Source organism: Lutra lutra, chromosome 6 (genome assembly GCF_902655055.1).
Source record: "Lutra lutra chromosome 6, mLutLut1.2, whole genome shotgun sequence".
NCBI classification, from domain to species: domain Eukaryota; kingdom Metazoa; phylum Chordata; class Mammalia; order Carnivora; family Mustelidae; genus Lutra; species Lutra lutra.
In genome coordinates, this window is record NC_062283.1 from 99,454,013 (window position 1) to 99,475,592 (window position 21,580).

A 21,580-nucleotide genomic window follows, 5' to 3' on the forward strand; every position below is an offset into this window, starting at 1 on the left:
AAATCTGTTTTGCTTGTAAATTACCTGTGAGACCACATTCTTCTAAATTGAGTTGGTAATCATTCTGGGCATCCAAGTAATGCGGGTTTCAGCTGATATAACAAGAAATGTTAAAGAAAGGAATGGGGAAGGCTCCTCTGGGAATATGGCTAGGACATACATCTTTCCAAATTTGGGGAGATACTTTTAAAGTAAAGGTACATTTAGCTACCTGTAAATGTATTTCTAAACATCTCTTATTTGGTGACAGCCTTTTCTTTTGGGAGCTGCTGTCCCTTTCTCAATTGGGTGGGCTTCTGTCCTTTCTCTTGGGAGAGCCACCCTATAAATACTGGTTCAGAACTTTACTAGATGAAAAAAAAAAACATGGTAAAGACGATATAAGAAATTAGTCATCAAAGGATCATGCTATGCTGCCACTTTGTATACTTGCTTCTTAAGAGAACAGAATTTATCTATCCTCTTTTCTCTTCTTGACTTTATTTACTGCTCAGATCCATCTGTGTGGAGCTACTTATAGCATTTCCTTGTGCTGTGGATTCTCTAAGATGGCAATAATATCAGCAGGTGTTACTCCTATCTTTAAATTTTGTTTCTATTTGATAATTAAATCTTAGAGTAGTGTAAAAATATTGCATACTTGACACTGATTTTTCTCCTTTTTTTAACTGAATTTTTCAATTCTTTTAAAGTGACAATTGAATTTATAAGTTTAAAATATGCTCATTCTCTTCAAAGCAATGCAATAGCTGCGTTCATTCAGTATTTGTAATACTTAGTATTTAAGTACCATATCCTTAGTTGAAGACTTTTCAGATGACCTCCACCCATAGTCCTTATCCAAATTCTTATTAAAACACTTGTCATTCTATATTATATTTATTTGTGAACACATTAATGCCCTCTACTAGACCATGAGATCCTCCACAGCAGTTGTATTCCTTTCTACTCGCCTCATGGAAGTTCAGTAAATTGGTTGAGGGAGTGAATGAATCAGAGTTAGAGAAGGACGTTCATAGATATTTTGATACCATCTGTAATCTCCGTCTCTGTGCAAGAAGCTTAGGGAAAATGAAAGAGGAACTGGAAATAAAATGAGTCAGACCTTTTGTAACTTTGAAAAGAATAAATGCAGGTTTGCATATATACAAAAAAGCAATGATTTTCAACCTTTTGGAAACTCATCCCACGCCTTTTGTGACACTTAAAGGAAGTCTCACTGAAGGTAACTGGGGTGTATACAAGATGATTTTGGACTTCTTGTCATATCAGAAAACAAAGAAGCTACGAAAGACTACTAGGTTCATGCCATGTACACATGAGCCAACATGAAATCATTCCCACTAGTCTAAAGGTAGGATATAATGACCGCAATCAGTTGATAACACATCACATCAGAGCACCTGGTTGTCTCACTCAAGGTTAAGTATCTGCCTGTGGCTCCCTGCTCAGTGGTCAATCTGCTTCTCCTTCTGCCCCCTCCCTGCTTGTGCGCGCTCTCTCTCTCTCTCTCACTCGCTCTCGCTCACTCTCTCAAATAAATAAAATCGAAAAAAAAAAACTGATGCACATCAGGACATCAAACATACTGAAGTTTATGACGATACTGAAAATAAATCTTAGTAACCTTTAGACGTTGCTGAGGGCATCAATTCATTATTCTAAAAACCAGTAGACAGAGAATTATCAGAGAATTATTAAACTTATTAAACTTACCCTGTTTCTTCTGTGCAAAGAGTACTAAATAGTTGAAGAGAACAAGTTCTCTGAGGAAGAACTGCAGCTGATACATGAAGAACAATCTTATAATTGGCATATCACCAATATCACCATTTTGCAACCCTGAATGAGATAAAGATTCTAAACAGGGATTGTCAGTAACTGCTAGAAATTAGGCTGATAAAATCAGTATCTGCCAGGCAGCTTTAAGATCACAAAAGGACAGACAGACATTATTTTATTTCCCTGTGTGATGCAGTAAGAAACAGACCCAATAAAGAGTCTTGCCAAAAATTTGCCCATGCACCTACTTATACATAGAGTTACAACTAGGTTCACCATGAAATATAGCAGAACTTGACACCATAGAGTGCACCCATCCCGTCTAGATGGAAAATTCTCCTGCAGAAATGATCAAGTTTTTCAACAAACAAATGACTAGTAAGTTTTTAGAAGAGGAGAAGATTAATTATTATTAGAAATTTAGGAAGCACATCAGCCAAATTAAATATGTGGACCTTCTTTAGATCCTCATTCAGACTAACTAAAAAGACATTTATGACACAAATCAGGATTTCAACACTATTTAGATATTAAGCATTGAGTTTTTTAATCAGACTAACTAAAAAGACGTTTATGACACAAATCAGGATTTCAACACTATTTAGATATTAAGCATTGAGTTTTTTAATCAGACTAACTAAAAAGACGTTTATGACACAAATTGGGATTTCAACACTATTTAGATATTAAGCATTGAGTTTTTTAAGTAACATTAAGTATTGAATATTTTAAGGTATGATATTGTCATTGTGGTTATGTTTTTATAGGTCCCTATTTTTAAAAGATACATACTGGGGACGCCTGGGTGGCTCAGTCGTTAAACGTCTGCCTTCATCTCAGGTCATGATTCCGGGGTCCTGGGATCAAGACCTGCATCGGGCTCCCTGCTCAGCAGGAAGGTTGCTTCTCCCTCTCCTACTGCCCCTGCTTGTGTTCCCTCTTGCTGTCTCTCTCTCTCTCTCTGTAAAATAAATAAAATCTTTAAAAAAAAAAAAAAAAGAAAAGGATACTGAAGTATTTACAGATAAAAGTGAAATAATGTCAGAGACTTGATCTAGCTTGGTCGGGGGAGAAGCTGGGGCACATCTATTAGATGAAAAAAGATTTGCCATATGTTGATATTGTTAAAGCTGGATGAATAGATGAGTTTATCATATTTACCCTTTATTTTTTAATATGTTTAAAATTTTTTAAATGAATTTAGTTAAAAGTACATTTTCTTTTATCCTATTGTGGCTTTATAAAATCCCTGTACGTATACTACTTACCAGTATTTTACTAATAAGAAAATGATGTCTTTCTTAAGAAACCTAAGGGTGTCTGAGTTACTAGCATATTACTGGGACTAGAACATGTTGAATAATCAGATTTGATAAAGGATTGAAGGGATTTTTGAGAACTCAAGAGAATTAAGGAGGAAGACTTTGTAAATAATGAGTATCCACTTTCAAAAAGAAGTGTGGGATTGGCTAAGTAGACAATACACATTTTACTTTGGGGATGTAGGTAGAGAAGAGATGAGAAGATGGGGTCTTTGTAAGCTTTGGTTTAGTGGGGAGAATTTACAGGAATAGCAATTAAGTTAGCTTGAATCAAAAAGCACCAATTATGTTTGGCAAAAGATAAGATCTAACTATAATGACAGTAATTGGTTGATATAATGACAGTAATTGGTTGATAAAGATTGTGGTGAAGTTTTAAACTTTATTTGAAAAACTAATGTCTATCTATTCAGAGTTAGGAATAGGGTAATAGAATTTTTGTAGAATGAGAGATTTGAACTGTAAAGTTGGGAGGAAAAAAAGTCAAACCTTGCTCACTAACTTCGTTTTGGCATTACCCATTCAAACTGTGGACCACCATTTCTAAACTGTACCTCAGGATGCCTTTTGTAGTTCAGTTTCCTTTAATTAGATTTTATCTTCTTTCAAACCACCTATAGACATTTTAACTTGGTTATTCATCTTTTTTATGTCTAAAATTGACCTCTTTCTGTCAGGCTTCTAATCTTCCATTCCTCTTTGAAGTCATTTTCTCTCTTATAGCCAAATTGTTATTAATTGCTTATTTGTAGTCTTTCATAATTTGTGTCCACTGTCAAACAGTCATTATTTCATGTCTTCCAGTAGTGGTCTTGTCAAGAAATTTTCCCTCTCCTATTCATCTCGATTATCAACAGACTACCTACCCAAACTACTCTTGTGTCTTCACTTCTCCATTCATTCATATTCAGTGGCTCTCCCCATTGCCTATATCAGAGTCCAGACTTTAGTGTGACTCATTTATCAAAATTCTTAATTATAGCATACCTTGGAAATATTGTGGGTTTGGTTCCAGACCACCACAACAAAGCAAATGTCATAACAAAGCAAGTCAAGCAAATTTTTTGGTTTCCCGGTACATATAAAAATTATATTTACACTATACTATAGTCTGTTTACCGTGCAGTAGCATTATGTCTAAAAAGACAATGAACATACCTTAATTAAAGCATATTTTATTGTTAAAAAATGCTAACCATCATCTGAGCTTTCAGTGAGTAGCACTCTTCTTGCTGGTGGAGGGTCTTGTCTCCTTGTTGAGGGCTGCTGACTGATGAGGGTGGTCGTTGCTATTGGGGTGGCCGTGGCAGTTTCTTAAAATAAGACAACAGTGAAATTTGCTAAATCAGTTGCCTCTTTCACAAATAGTTTCTCTATAGCATGCTGTGCTGTTTGACGGCATTTTACCCACAGGAGAAAAAAACTTCTTTATAGATGGGAATCAGTCAAATCCTGCCACTGCTTTCTCAACTAAGTTTATGTAATATTCTGAATCCTTTGTTGTCATTTCAACAATCTTCACAGCATCTTCAGAGGTAGATTCCATCTCAAATAGGACCACTTTTTTTCATTCATTAGAAGTAACTCCTCACACGTTGAAGTTCTATCATAAGATTACACAACTCAGTCCTGTCTTAAGGCTCCACTTCTAATGCTCTTGCTCTTTCCACCACATCTGCAGTTACTTCCTGCACTAGAGTCTTGAACCCCTCAAAGTCATCCATGAGGGTTGGGATCAGCTTCTTCCTCACTTCTGTTAATGTTGCTACTTTGACCTCTTCCCATGAATCAAATGCTCTCAAGGTTTTCAGTTTACTTTGCTTGGATCTATCACAGGAATCACTGTCTGTGGCAGCTATAATCTTACAAAGTATATTTCTTAAATAATAAAGCCTGAAAGTCTAATGACCCCTTGATCCATGGACTGTAGAATGGAAATTGTGTTAGCAGGCGTGAAAACGACGTAAATCTCATTGTCCATCTCCATCAGAGCTCCTTGGGTGACCAGGTGCATTGTCAGTAAGCAATAATATTTTGAAAGGAATCTTTTTTCTGAGTAGTAGTTCTTAACAATGGGCTTAAAATATTCAGTGGATCATGTTGCAAACAGATGTGCTGTCATCCAGCCTTTGTTGTTCCCTTTATAGAGCAAAAACAGTGGATTCAGCATTATCGTTAAGGGCCCTGTGGTCTTTGGAATAGTAAATGAGCGTTGGCTTCAGCTTAGTCTCCAGCTGCATTACCTTCTAGCAAGAGAGTGAGCCTGTCCTTTGAAGCCAGGCATTGACTTCTCCTCTATAGTTATGAAAGTCATAGACGGAATCTTTTTCCAATATAAGGCTGTTTCATCTACATTGAAGATTTGTTGTTTAGTGTAGCCCCTGTCATTAATTCTCTTAGCTGGATCTCGTGGAGAACTTGCTGCTGCTTCCATATCAGCCCCTGCTGCTTCACCCTGCACTTGATGTTATGGAGACGGCTTCTCTCTTTAAACCTCATGAACCAACCTTTGCTAGCTTTAGCCTTCTCTTCTGCAGCTCCCTCACCTGTCTCAGCCTTCACAGCATTGAAGAGAGGTTAGAGCCTTGCTCTGGATTAGGCTTTGGCTCAAGGGAATGGGGAAACTGTTTTGCTGTCCTATCCAGACCACTAAAACTTTCTCATATCAGTGATAAGACAGTTTTGGTTTCTTACCATTCATGTGCTCACTGGAGTAGCACTTTTAATTTCTTTGAAGAACTTAAAATCCTTTGCATTTACAACTCTGCTGTTCGGCACCATGTTTACTAAGTTTAGTCCTAGCTTTTGATTGAAAATTGAGATATATGCAGCTCTTCCATTCACTTGAACACTTAGAAGCCATTGTAGGGTTATTATTACTATTAATTAGGGTAATTTCAGTATTGTTGTGTCACAGAGAATAGGGAAATCCAAGGAGAGGGAAAGAGGGAAACAGTCAGTGGAACAGTCAGAACACACACATTTACAAGTGAACATCACCATGTTACATGGGTATGGTTCATAGCACCCCAAAACAATTAGAGTAGTAACATCAAAAATCACTGGATTCAACGTCTAGATGCCTCAGTCTGTTGAGCATCCAGCTTTTCGATTTCAGCTCAGATTATGATCTCAGGAGTCATGGGATCAAGAACTGGGTCGAGCTCTGCGCTCAGCACAGAGCCTGCTTGAGATTCTCTTTCTCTCCCTCTACCCCACATGCTCCCACATGCACTCTCTCTCTCTCTCTCTCTCTCTCTAATATAAACAAGTAAATCTTAAAAAAAAAAAAAAAAATCAGTGGATCAGGGATTACCCTAACAAATACAATAGTAATGATACAGTTTGAAATATTCTAACAGTTAACCAAAATGTGGCACAGAGACATGAAGTTAGCAAATGCTATTGGAAAAATGGTACCGATAAATTCGCTCAATACAGGATTGCCACAGACTTTAAATTTGTAAAAAACAACAGTATCTGCAAAGCACAATAAAATGAGGTATGCCTGTATTTAATCCCAATCTGTTTTTCTTCATATTTGTTCCACCAAATCTCCAGTACAAATCTTTAAGTCTTTTGTAGTTAACCTTGTTTAGAATAGATACTGTCTAGAATTAGATACCATACTAATATCTGTCTTCACTCATGCCTTTTCCTTCCCCAGGAATTCTTTTTTTCCTATGCAAGTCCTGCATATACTACATATGAAGCCCATCAGACTAAGCCCCCATTACTAACCCATTTCTCTGTACAGTCGTCTGCAATACCAACTCTCTGTTGAACCTAAAAACCACTTACTATTGGCACATTGTCTTGTTTTAATAATGTTACTTTTTCATAAATCCATGGTTTGTCTCTAATTGAGTTGCAAGTCTCTTCTAGGGAAAATTTTGGTTTTGTATGTCATTATTGAGTTTTCCACAGTCTCGGAGTACTGTGCATATTTTAGGTGTTCAGTAAATATTGTTATTATGAGTTATGAGTAGTGATTGGTCAGTGTCTTGAGGATTCCTTAGAAATAATCTGGGTGCTTTTTTGGTTTTGTTTTCATTTCTGTGGAGTAGATTTGTATAGTGCTCTCTAAAGGCAGGGGTAAGCGTTCAGTTGCTCTAGGTGCTACCTTGAGTTTCTATTTCATATGTGTGGGAGATTTTTTTACACAAGTTAAAAGGAAGCATATAAGGAATTGAGATGACTTTGTTGTGTTATTTTAGGACTTTTTCTGTTGATATACTGCATAATATAATTTTTGAAAGAGCTTATTTATTCATTTGGAGAGTGCTTTTGCGAACAGGGGGAAGAGCAGGAGAGGGAGAGAAAATCCTAAGCAGACGCTGTGCTGAGCATGGACCCTGACACAGGGCCTGATCTCACGATCCTGAGATTATGATCTGAGCTGAAATCAAGAGTCAGAGGCTTAACTGACTGAGCCACCCAGGCACTCCCTACATGTATAATTTTTTAGACAGTCATTAGTTTAAGACAACTCATATAGCACTTGAATGTACAAAACATTTAATTATATAGTATTATATGCCTAATGAATATGATACTTGAATGGTTATATTTTGTTCAGCATTCAAATCGTGTTTTTAATTATGTTATAATTTTACTGTATTTGCATGAATCCATTTTACTGTAAAAAAGCTCCTGAAACATTAGGAACAGTAACTTGGTTTGCTGTCAGCTATTGCTAGTTAGAGAGCTTTTCCATCATGTTATTAGTGAGTATTTGTAATTCAAGCATTTACACAAAAAAATAGTTCTTCTCAAAAGGTTCAAAGGTCTGTTAGAATTGTATCACTTGTTAATCACGTAATATTTTAGTAGTGGTGAGAGTGTAAGCATTACCTTCTGGTTCTTAACATAAAACTTTTTATTTTGTTTTATAGAATAATAATAACCTGGATGCTTGCTGTGCCGTTCTCTCTCAGGAGAGTACAAGGTATCTTTATGGTGAAGGAGACTTGAATTTCTCGGATGACTCTGGAATTTCTGGCCTACGAAATCACATGACTTCTCTCAACTTGGACTTGCAGTCACAGAATGTTTACCACCATGGAAGAGAAGGAACTAGAATGAATGGAAGCAGGACTCTAACGCACAGCATTAGTGATGGACAACTTCAAGGTGGTCAGCCCAATAATGAACTCTTTCAACAGGAGCCACAGACAGCACCAGCTCAAGTTCCTCAAGGCTTTAATGTTTTTGGAATGTCTAGTACATCTGGTGCTTCAAATTCAGCACCACATCTTGGATTTCATTTAGGCAGCAAAGGAACATCTAACCTTTCTCAACAAACTCCCAGATTTAATCCCATTATGGTAACTTTAGCCCCAAATATCCAGACTGGTCGTAACACTCCCACATCTTTGCACATACATGGTGTACCTCCACCTGTACTTAACAGTCCACAGGGAAATTCTATCTATATTAGGCCTTACATTACAACTCCTAGTGGTACAACTCGACAGACGCAACAGCATTCTGGCTGGGTATCTCAGTTTAATCCTCTGAACCCTCAACAAGCCTATCAACCTTCACAACCTGGTCCCTGGACTACTTACCCTGCATCGAATCCAATGTCACATACCTCAGCCCAGCAGCCAAACCAGCAAGGCCACCAGACCTCTCATGTCTACATGCCTATCAGCTCACCTACTACTCCACAGCCACCAACAATTCATTCATCTGGTAGCTCACAGTCTTCTGCCCATAGCCAATATAACATTCAGAATATTTCAACAGGACCTCGAAAAAACCAGATCGAAATCAAACTTGAACCCCCACAAAGAAACAGCTCTTCAAAATTGCGTTCTTCTGGACCTCGAGCCTCCAGCAGTTCGTCTTCAGTCAACAGCCAGACCTTAAATAGAAATCAGCCCACTGTTTACATAGCTGCCAGTCCCCCAAATACTGATGAGATGATGTCCCGTAGTCAACCCAAGGTCTATATTTCAGCTAATGCTGCCCCAGGAGATGAACAGATCATGCGGAACCAGCCCACTCTCTTCATATCCACAAACTCTGGAGCATCTGCTGCCTCCAGGAATATGTCTGGGCAAGTGAGCATGGGTCCTGCCTTTATTCATCACCACCCTCCCAAAAGTCGAGCAATAGGCAGTAACTCTGCAACTTCTCCTCGAGTCGTGGTCACTCAACCCAATACAAAATATACTTTCAAAATTACAGTTTCTCCTAATAAACCCCCTGCAGTTTCACCGGGGGTGGTGTCCCCTACCTTTGAACTTACAAATCTTCTAAACCATCCTGATCATTATGTAGAAACAGAGAATATGCAGCACCTCACGGACCCTGCTTTAGCACATGTGGATAGAATAAGTGAAGCACGGAAGTTGAGTATGGGATCTGATGATGCTGCCTACACTCAAGGTAATAACACTGAAGGTGGGGTCTCGTTCCATGCTGGGCTTTTTGGTGTCCGTTTGATTTCACGTGTAGAAATGACTATCAGCGTTATTAGTTCATCTTTTGTAAGTGTCAAATCATACTACTTTTAAAACCTCTGAGAGTATTCGGACAAATTGTGAATTTCATTTTTACTGCCGTATAACTTAAAGTTTGAAGGATAAGGTTATCACATCTGCAGCATAATCCACCCTGGTTTGCTTACTTTCTTAATATTTTAAGACTTGCTTTTCAGTGAATTCTCTCCTCTGTGGTGGCGTTGACTTGCCTTGAAAATTTCTAGAGATAAAAATTCATAAAAACACATTTTAGTAAGAGATTTAGGGGCCTTGGATAGTCAGTAAATCTGCCAGGCGATTTCTCTATTCTTCCAGTACTTTCATTTTTCTAATATAATATTGTTAGTCTTATTTTATATCAAAATCTAACTTCTTGCAAGTCCTAGAATAATTTACCTTTAAGAGAGATTTTGAATTCTGTTTGCAGTATGTGTTTCTTTCAGCCTCCCTTAAACATCAACTAAAGCAGCCTTTCTTTTTATTTGGAACCATGGATAAAAACATTGGTGAGTCTATCTCACTTGATAATCCTTTTCTGAAATAAGCTAGTTGATATTGGCATAATACTAAATTACATCACTTAATTCAAGTAGAGACAATTTCTGTCTTATATATTTTATTTGATTCCTTAAGTTACTTCGTCTTCAGTAGGAAACCATTAAACTCCTTCATTGTGTGTTTTCTTGACTATTGATGCAGTTTTGTAGATTAGCTGGGAGTCCTTTAGAGCAACAACATATCGTGGTCATTTTTGGATCCCAGTGAGTTGTTCCAAGTATCGTAGGTTGGAAAATACTAGGTTATCACCCCTTTGCAACATGCAGCCCCATACAACCGCTAGTACCACTTGTCCTTTTAAAATCTTCTAAAAATAGTGGTTTTACTGCTGAGCTTCTCAGAGGAGCCAAATTGTTTGGGCTTATTTTGTGTTTTAAACTACTATATTCTTGTGATTCTCTACTCAAGCTGGGCTGTGATGCTTTCAGATTTCATAAAACACCTGTGGAGCTTTTCAGTAAGGATGCCCAAGGCTCATCCCAGACTTGCTCAGTTAGAATCTCTGAATGATGAAGTCTAGGTGTGCAGGTGTGTTTTAAAGGTCCATAGGTGATTCTGATTGCACTAGAAATTGTGCTAAAACTGGACGCATTTTTGTTTAGTTTCAGTCAGTACATGAATTTTAATACACCATTATTAATTTTCCTGATATTTAATTCCTGTTCTCCCACAGTCCTCTTCTCTTTCTCTCCTTCCATCAAAATAGCAGCTTTCCTGTATTTAGATACTTGCTGTTTCTTAAATGGAGAATAAATTGTTGTGTGAAGATAATTTGATATAGAGACTTTTCCACTGAAATGGACATCATCACATTTAACTAGAGTGTGAATATAAAGTGTTGCTTAAACTTGTTACCTCCAGTTTCTCTCATTGTCTTTTGAATCTACTCCAGGCAGGATTTTACCCACTATAGTTACCCAGAATGCTGTCAAGGTCATGAGTGACAGCATTGTTACAAAATCCATGGTCTCCTTTCAGCCCTCAACTTCCTTGATGTATGTATCAGCAGCATTTACCAGTCAAGCACCCTCTTCACTGTGAAACATTTTGTTCATTCAACTTCCAGGATACTACTGTAGAATTTCCACCGCTCTTTTTATTCTTCGCTGATTCTCCCTCCCTCATCTCTTACCTCTTTATCCTTCCACTTCTCAAAGAAACGAGCTCAAAACCTTAAAGCTTAATCCTTAGGCCTTTCTCTTTTCTGTCTGTACCATTCCCTAGGTGATCTCATTCAGTATCATGATTCTAAATATTATGTGCTAATGCTGGAGCACCTGGGTGGCTCAGTTAAGCATCCCACTCTTGATTTCTGCTCGGGTTGTGATCTCAAGGTCATGGGATCAAACCCCATGTTGGACTCCGTGCTCAGCGCAGTCTACCTAGAGATTCTCTCTCTTCCTCTATCCTTCCCATTGGCATGTGCACACACTCCCTCTCTCTCTAGATAAATAAAATCTTTTTAAAATAATAAAAATAAATAAATACCATGTGCTAGTGATTCCCAAATTTGTAACTCTAACCTGAACTTATTCCCCGAATTTCAAGCCAGTTGCTTTAACTATTTAATATTTAATATCTCCATTTGAATGTTTACTAGGCATCTCAAAATTTCTGTATCTGCAATACCTTCTGACATTCCACCAGCTTACTCTTCCTGTGATCAATCCTCCCATCTCAATTAGTGGCAACTTAAATTTTTTAGTGCTTAGGCCAGATACTTCAAAAACACCCTTGACTCCTTCTTTCTTTCATATTTCACATTTAATTTGACAGTAAAATATGTCAACTCTAACCTTTAAGGTGTATCAGAAGTTTTCTCTTCTTACCACCCCATGTCACCATTAGATCTGAGCTACCATCATCTCTTAAATGGATTATTGAGGTAGCCTACCTGCTTTCACTCTTGCTTCCTTGTGGTCTTTTTTCAGCTCTGCAGCCAGAGAGACTGTTAAAAAAACATGAATGAGATTATCTCACTCCTCTGCAGATGATGGCGGTTTCATTCAGAGTAAAAGCTATGAAGCCTTACATGACCCACTATCCATCCCTCATCTCTTTTCCTTCTGCTTACCACTTCACTCACTGTTCCAGCCCTGTTGGCATTCCTTAAACATGGTAGGCATGCCTTAGGCTCTTCATATTTGGCTGTTTTCTATGTCTCAAATTCTCTTCTCCCAGAATCCATGCTTATCTCCCTTCAGATCTTTACTCAAATGTCACCTTCACCCTTTCCATGAGATTATCTTTGATCTTCCTATCTTAATCTCCACCCGGCATTTCCTGTCTCCTTCCTTGCTTATATTTGCTTGGCGGGGGGATGAATAATATTAAGACACAATAGCTAATACCTGCTAAAAGTTTACTATGTGCTAGGCAGTTTTCTGAATGCCCATTCATTTCTCACAACCAAGTATAAAGTAGACACTAGTACTATTCCTATTTTCAGATTAAAACACTTAGGAACAAGGGCCACCTGCATGACTCAGTCAGTTAAGCATCCAGATCTTGATTTTGACTCAGGTCATGATCTCAGGGTCACAAGATCGAGCCCCACATTGGCCTCCATACTGAGCATGGAGCCCGCTCTGAATTATCTTCTCTCTTATTTATTTAATTTATGAACATACTGGGTAAGTAAGAACCTTGCCAAAGGACAAGTAACGGAGTCAACGGCATTGTAATATCTTTCCACATTTCCAAAATAAACCCTCTGGAAAGATGCTTCAAGTTTGTCTTGTAGCTTCACGTCACCCTTGGTACATCATTGTGGGGACCACATGTGCCCCAGTTTAAGAAGTGTGAAGCTAAAAGATCACTCAATGAAAAGTAAAACAAAAACAGGCAGCTATAGGGAAAGAAATCACAACATACGGTTGTAATTAGGAAAACAGTTTGAAAAATAAGTACCCTGGAGTGGTATAGGGAACACCTTCTAAAGGCATCTAAAGGTTAAAAAAAAAAAAAAAAAGATTAAAAAAATTGCTGATGAGTGCAGGCTCTGGTCTGAGAGCTCAAAGACTACCCAAATAGCAAATAGCAGGGTTCCTCAGAATCTGCCACTCAGATTACTTCTCTTCACTAACAGCCTTCAGAACATTTAAACAACCATGCGCTCACTTTCTTTAAACATATCTACGTGTGAAATTCTGAATTTCATAACATCCGTGTGGCCATGCACCCTTGTATTTTCTCCATGCGTGCACACCGTATTGGGGAGATACTGTTCTGCAGCCTTCCATCTCGTTTCCTTCTGTTTCGTATGGAACTACTGTTGTTGACCCAGATTTATGCATATCCAGTGACAAAGTTTTGATTGAGTGGGTTTTTTTTGACTCGGTTCTATTAGTACCAAAGGATTGTTCTTTTCTGAAAATGCATCTTTTTTTTAAAGATTTTATTTATTTGATAACAAGAGAGAACACAAGTAGACAGAGGCAGACGGTGGCGGGGGGCGGGGTGTGGGAAGCAGGCTCCCCACTGAGCAGAGAGCCCAATGTGGGGCTCGATCCCAGGACCCTGGGATCATGACCCGAGCTGAAGGCAGAGGCTTAACCCACTCAGCCACCCAGGTGCCCCAAAAATGCATCTTTTATGATGTTACATACATGTACATCTTTATGATGTACATGATGCTCTGCCGTTCCTGTAGCGCTCACTACCATACTACCAGAGAATACTGATCTTTAAGCAAGCATCTTTCCTCAATTCTGATTTCTGTGGTGTTGGCAATAAAGAGAAAAGCAATCTCTCTTCCTCCTGCAGTGAAATTGATCTTTCTATAGTTCCTGGAACATACTGTTTACAAGTAGGAAAAGAAGCTGAGCCAGGTACTAGAGTCATAGGAAAATATTTTTCTCAGACTGAGGAGGGAACATACACATAGATACATTTGGTAAACAAAATGCATTATTTTTTTCATTTGTATTTCATATAACATTTTAAATCTACAATAAAACATTTCAAAAATGAGAATTTATGTTTTAAAAAGATACATTGTTGGATATGCCCTCTGCTATAGAATGAGCAGAAGAAAAAGATGGAAATTAATGAAACTTCTACCACGATCCTATTTATTTCTCCACCAAATCTCCCACTGCCACTGCTAAAGGAAATAAATTGCACTTGGGTCTTTAAACTACCACAGGAACCAGAGACACAAATGATTGCCCAATAGAAAGGACAAATTCAGGTTTGAGAGAAGTTCCATTTCATAGTCTATGGATATGAAGAAGACTCTTATTTTACCTGCTAAGAAGAACAAAGATTGAAGAGAAAATTGCTCAGCAGCAGTAAGATTACTGTGTGACCAAATGGCTCCATTTACCCCCCTTCAGGGGGTATAGCTCAGTGGTAGAGCATTTGACTGCATTTACCCCCCTTCAGTTTTACTACCTGACTCTACCTAACTTCTGAAAGTACCAGTAAATACCTGATTATTCACTGTATTCTGAGGCTTTCTCGTGTTTTCTGTTCATAGAAGTATGCTCTTAGTAACACTGGCAACTGCTATGATGTGGAGAACAAATGCTTCACTCATTCAAACCAGTTTTCCTGGCCAGGGGAAAGACCTGCTTTCTAAGCTAGAAGCTCTTAGAAACTACCACTGCTGCCAAAACATGACTTCTTCTCTGTTACTTTACAGAAATCCGTCTGTGCGGTGTTAAAAGTTACATATGTAAGGCCATAAACATTTTTAATGATACTTCAGTACTTTACTTCCAGTTGTATTTATAGTCCTGTCATATTGTTAAAGCAGTAGCCTTGACTTTGAACCTAAAATAGAAAAACAAATAAGAAAATTTACGACGTGAAAATGAGCTTCTTGGACTTTGTATTTCTTATTCCTTGTCATTTTCTTTTTTATCAGTGCTTCTCTCCAAATCACAACACCTTTCTGTTTAATAAGATTTAATAAAAATGCTTAGTCATGATAAAAATTGAGAGAGCTAAGTATTCTTTCCAAGAGGAGATATAACTTCAGTTAGTTCAGATTTTTTATTTTGCCTTTTGCCTTTATTTTATGCACCTACTGATTAGAAATGCCTTTTTTGACTTACTGTGTTGACCTTGAGATTATGTTAAGTAATTAAATCAAAGTGAAGCTTTGATTTCAACCTGTACAGAATTTTCATAGTTTCTTCCCAATCTCGAGACTAACTACCTTTTTAAATTTGAAATAAATCTCAGGGTTGGAAGAGACTTTAAAATTCATCTCAGATTCTTCAAAGGTTATCTAATCCATTTGCTTATCCAACACCTTAATCCTACAAGGTCCCCAGTAAGTATGAATCCATTCTGTACATGCTTGCATAGCTGAAGAACACTGCAGTCTTCTAACAAGTTATTTCCTATATCAAACTGACCTTTTTAAAAAGTATTATGCGGGACGCCTGGGTGGCTCAGTTGGTTGGACGACTGCCTTCGGCTCAGGTCATGATCCCGGAGTCCCGGAATCGAGTCCCGCATCGGGCTCCCAGCTCCATGGGGAGTCTGCTTCTCCCTCTGACCTCCTCGCTCATGCTCTCTCTCACTGTCTCTCTCTCAAATAAATAAATAAAATCTTAAAAAAAAAAAAAAAAAGTATTATGCAACATACACATATGATAAAAGAAATTTCAACCCCCCAAAAAAGGAAGTTAGAATAAAAGTGGGTCTTCTTTCAGCCCCTACCTTAATCCTTCCACCAGCCCTCCCAGCGCTTAACTCTCAGTGGTAACCTCCGTTAGCCATCTTTATCCTCCTTGGCTTCATAATCACAGGCGCACACACACCCCATCTGTAATGGGGATACACTATCCACGTGTGGTGGATACATGAATACACATATGCAGGATTTTATCATCTGTACATACCCTTTGGTATATATAACGTTGTAGAGAGAGACGACACAGTTTTTGCTTAACATCTTAAGATCATTGCATTTTGGCATGTACAAATCTATCTCATTCTTCCTTAAAAAGTTTACTCATGGGGCACCTCGGTGGCTCAGTCAGTTAAAAGGTTTAGTTATTATTTTAGTAGCTTTATTAAAATAGAGTTAATCCCATGAAGTTCACTTACTTACAGTGTACAAATCAATGATTTTTGGTATCGTCGCTTACATGCCACCAGAAACAGCAACGACTGTTAAACATTCTTCTCCCCTCGGGAAGAAACTGCACACCCTTTAGCCATCGCCTGCCTGCCTCATTACCTCCAGCCCTAGTCCTAAGCAGCCACTCATCTACTTCTAGATTTACATCTTCTGGATACTTCATATAAATGAAATTATATAATACATAGTTTTCTGTGACTGGCTCTTTTCACCTAGCATAATGTTTTAGAAGTTCATCCATGTTGTAGCATGTGTTAGTACTTCATTCCTTTTTATAGCCAGATAATGCACTGGTGAAGAGAGAGACACTACACTTTTGTTTGTTCGTCCATCAGTTGATGGACATTTGGCTGTTTCCATCTTTCGGCTGTTACAAATAATGCTACTGTAAACATTCATGTACACTTTTTTGTGGACATTTGTTTTTATATCTCTTGGACATATACTGGGAGTGGGATTCCTGATTCACATGGTAATTCTCTGTTTAACCACTGAGGAACTGCCAGACTGTTTTCCAAAGTGACTGTACCATTTGGCAGATTCCACCAGCTGTATATGAGGATTTTGATTTCTCTACATCGTCAACAATATTTGCCATTGGTTGACTTTGAATCTTGCCATCCCAGTAACTGCAAAGTCCTATCTCCTTGTGGTTTTGAGTTGCATTTCGCTGATGGCTAATGACATTGAAGGTTACTACGGTGTTTATTGGCCATTTGTCTATTTTCTTTGGAGAAATAACCTATTTATACCTGTGCCCCCATTTAAATTGGGTAATTTGTCTTTTTTTTTTTTTTACTGACTTAGGTGAATTCTTTGTGCTTTCTAAATGTAAGTCTCTTATATGATTTGTAATTATTTTTTCCTATTCTGTGAATTTTCTTTTTTTTCCTTTTTTTAAGTAAGCTCTACACCCAACATAGGGCTTGAACTTACCACCCCCGCAATCAAGAGTTGCATGCTCTACCGACTGAGCCAGCCAGGCATCCCGTCTTTCTATTTTCTTAATAGTGCTTTTTGCAGCACAGAAGTTTTTAATTTAGCTACAGTCCAACTTATTTATTTTGCTGTTTGTCCTTTCATTGCTCATGTTTTCGGTGTCCTATCTAAGAATCAGTTGCCAAATCAGAGGTCATGAGAATTACTCCTATGTTTTCTCCCAAGAGTTTTATAGTTTTAATGCTCATATTTTGATCTTTGATGTATTTTGAGTTAATTTCTATATACTTATATGAGGTAAGGGCCTAACTTCATTCTTTCACATGTGGCTTATCCAGATATCCCAACACCATCTGTTGAAAAGACTTTTCTTTCCTCACTGAATGGTTTTGGCACCCTCATAGAAAATCAGTTGACCTTAAGCACATAGGTTTATTTCTAGACTCTTAATTATTTTTCATTGATCTATATGTCTACCTTTATGTCAGTACTATACTGATTGATTATTGTTACTTTGTGGTAAGTTTTGAAATTGAGACATGTAAATTCTGCATTGTTCTTTTTCAAGATTATTTTGGCTATTTGTGGTCTCTTGTTCCATATAAATTTTAGAATCAACTTGTCAGTTTCTACAGAGAAGTCAGCTGGGATTCTGATAGGAATTGCACTAGAATATTTTTCTACATATACTTGATTTAAAAAAAAAATACTATCAAAACAAAAGGGTATGTACTGAAAAGTTCCCCTCACCAGAGACAACCAATAGCTATTCACAAATATTTCATTTTGTATTTTTCTAAAAATTGAAACTGTCTACCAAGCATATATATATGTATATAAATGTATCTATATACATATATACACACATATTTACACCTCTTTTTGTACAAATACAGCATTTTGCTTTTTGTCTTTGTCATTTTTTTGTCTCTGTCTCTTTGAGACTATTCCATGTCAGCAGGTGCAGATCTCTTTTCTTAAAAAATGGCTGCGTAGTATTTTGTGCCATAATCCATAACCAGGCCTTTCTTGATAGATAGACCTTAAGGTCTTGTTTTTACAAACTGCTGCAGTAAAAATCCTGTACATACATATTTATGCCCGTGTCCAAGTATGTTGGCAGAAGAGATTAGATTACCAGGAGTGGAACTGCTGTGTCAAAGGATATGTGTATTTTTAATTTTGATAGATATATCATTTAGCCTTGGTTATGCTTCAGTAACAAACTGGCTTTAACAACCAAGGTTTATCTCTAGCTCACTTGCCACTATAGATTAGCTGGTGGGCTCTGTTCTGTATCATCCTCACTTAAGGACCCAGGTTGAGGGAAGCTCCATTCCATGCCCCCACGAGTGGTCAGGCAAGACAAAAGAAATACAGCAAATCGGTACTGATTCCTTAAGCTTCTACCCTGACATATTACTCTTTAGTAAAGCAAGTTACTGAGCCACATCTAACCACATCTGATTGCTAGAGAATGGGGAGGCATAATTCTACTATACATACCCGGAAGGCAGAGAGCCAGAAATATTTGGTGAAGGACACCAATGTCTACCACAGAACATGTTGCCAATTTCAAGACTCTATCTACCAGTTTATACTCTCATATTTGTAATTATGGCAACATTTTTTGGGGGGGCAACATTTATAAGGATGTTCCTTTCTTCCCTCCCCTACCCATCACTATGTAGGTGATTGAAAAATATGTATATATCTTTGTCAGTCTAGCAAGCTAAAATGTTGTTTTGGAATTTTAAAAAATTGCATCTTTAAATATGAGTGAGATTGAGCATCATTTCCTGTATTAATTTTTAAGCCATTTATATTTTGTGAACTTGCCTGTTTTTGTGGGATACCTGGTCTGTTTTTTCTAATACATGATTACTTTTAACTTGATGAATAAATTTTTTTGTTTTATAATTTTTTTTTTACTTTTGTGTGTTCAAATTTGCCAATCTCTTTTTCCTTTCTGGTTTCTGGGGTTTATGTCTTATTTAGAAACTAGCCCTTCAGGGCGCCTGGGTGGCTCAGTGGGTTAAAGCCTCTGCCTTCAGCTCAGTTCATGGTCTCAGGGTCCTGGGATGGAGCCCTGCATAGGGTTCTCTGCTCACAGGGAGCCTGCTTCCCCTCTCTCTCTGCCTGCCTCTCTGCCTACTTGTGATCTCTATCTGTCAAATAAATAAATAAAATCTTAAAAAAAAGAAAGAAACTAGCCCTTCACAACATTCCAGTATTTCAAAAGACCAGAAATCTTGCACATACCTTCTCGTAAATTATAGTGATAGTCTTTGAAACTATGTAGAACTGGCCTCATTTATCTTACCTGTGGCAACCCTTCAAAAGAAAATAACTACCATATTCCCACTTTAAAAGGATAAGCCTTTTTAAACTATAAATGTCCCCAGTTTCTTTAATGGTTCATCCATTTGTATTTCTTGGAGGCTCTTTTGGCTTCTCTAAGGCCTGGTTTTCTTTTTCTCTAAAACAAAAATTTTAGATAGTATCTGTATCTTAATGCTGTAAGATTGCATTTAGAATCTTACTTATGTACAAATTAGGCCAAAAAAGTGTTACCTAGCAGAAGTCTCCTACTCATCTATTACTAATATGAAGTATAAGTAATTTAAGATTCTTAAAAATAATTACAGGAGTTAAGCATCATTCCTCATAGTCTTGTTATTTCTGTTACCCAGATTACAGGCCTAGTTGCAGCACTGTTGAAAGATCTGATTTCAGACTCTCCTTAAAAATGGGAAAGTAGATGAAAACATCAAGATGTTTATTTTAATGAGTAATTGCCATCTTTGAATCCTTTATGACTCCATCACTAAACAAGTGACAATAATTACACATTAGCACATAAAACGAATACCCCTGCTGTCAACAGTTAGAGTCTAGAAAAGTCTTGATTTATTTTAGAAGCTGACATTGTACCTTGTTAGGTCCAGTCACTTAGGCATGTACCTGACTTAGGCATATAAAATCATTATGACAGACAAAAGTATAAAAGACATTAGGAATAAATATCTATTATGTTTCCAATGGCAAATTTCTCTCTCTCTCTTTTATAATAAGCCCAAGATCTTTGTATCCATAAATACCTGTTATATTTTCCAGTGGCAAAGGTATTCTTTTAATATGTGCACTGCATACTCCCCCACCCCTTTTGTTTTTTTAACTTTTGGAGAAATTAGATGTTATTTACAATATTAAATACCTAAAATTCGTAAAGCTAACATCATCTGAAACTTGAGGTGTGTTTTTCTAATTACAAATGAAGTTGAGTAGGAAAGTGTTTCCATCGCTCCCTGGAAGTTGACAAAAGCTGGGTAAAGACTAAGCTTTCTAAAACTGCTGCTTAAAAGAAATGCCTAGAGGGGTGGTTGAAGGGCCCTAGTATTTGAATTAACTAATAGTTATTTTAACAACCACAAGAGGGAGTCGCATGCTTAAATTACCTTTATCTACTAAAATGTAATTTTGACTGAAAGAGGATTTCAAAAGGTACTGAATATTTTTTCTCTGTTATTCATCTTCCCTGTTTTTGTATTTCAAAGGTAAAGTAGATAGGTTTAGAAAACAAAGTCGATGTGTGGTCGAGATGTTAAATACATAAGTTATTTTATTTTCTTGGTAGAACTAGCATATAAAAAAAAAGCTACCTTTCTGCATTGTGAGCAACCTAGAAATCTTGCCATATTTCAAATGTATTCAGTTGCACTGTGATAAATACTAAAGGTAAACATTCAAGGAAACTCTAAAATAAATTTCATGTTTTTGTTTTATTAATATTTTTATCTCTTAGACCAAAAATTAGTATTTTACTCTGTCATACATTGAAAGTCAAATTGTCATTATTTTACATTTAACAGATATTTATCAAGTGCCTACTTGATAGGTTGTCAAGGTTTAATACTAGATACCCCGTGGTACAAAACTGAATTCAGTGTTTACTCTCAAGGAGCTTGAGGTGTAGTTGAGACATGTACTTAATAATGAAAACTCAAAAATGCTGCATTTTTCCAAGTGTAAAATGAAGTGAACTAACAATAAAAGAAAGTTTCTCCTTTAGTGGGATATTGATTTATAAATACAAAGTAATACTATATAAGCTCTTGAAATAGTTCAACTTTGTTTCCTTCCTTGACATTTTACTCATGGTATTATTTAATGTCCTTTGAACAGGGAGTATAGAAATTGACTTAAATTCCTTAACTATTAAAATTATCTTGGGGGTGCCTGGGTGGCTCGGTTGGTTAAGCATCTGACTCTTCAGTCCATGTCTTCAGCTCAGGGTTATAAATTCAAGCCCTGCACTGGGCTCCACATCCAATCCAGAAAATCTCAGATTCCAGAATAGTAAAAATGTAATTAATGTGTTTTTGGATGAA

General features: G+C 37.2%; 1 protein-coding gene across 3 annotated transcripts in view; it reads left to right on the plus strand.

Moving 5' to 3' along the window:
- The window catches only part of TAB2 (TGF-beta activated kinase 1 (MAP3K7) binding protein 2), a 91,673-nt gene that overhangs the window by 47,550 nt on the left and 22,543 nt on the right, over positions 1-21,580 (plus strand). For all 3 annotated transcript variants that reach the window (XM_047732389.1, XM_047732387.1, XM_047732390.1), the window contains one exon: positions 8,000-9,500. In XM_047732389.1, coding sequence (XP_047588345.1) covers positions 8,000-9,500 — 1,501 coding nt within the window. The remainder of the gene's footprint in view (positions 1-7,999; positions 9,501-21,580) is intronic.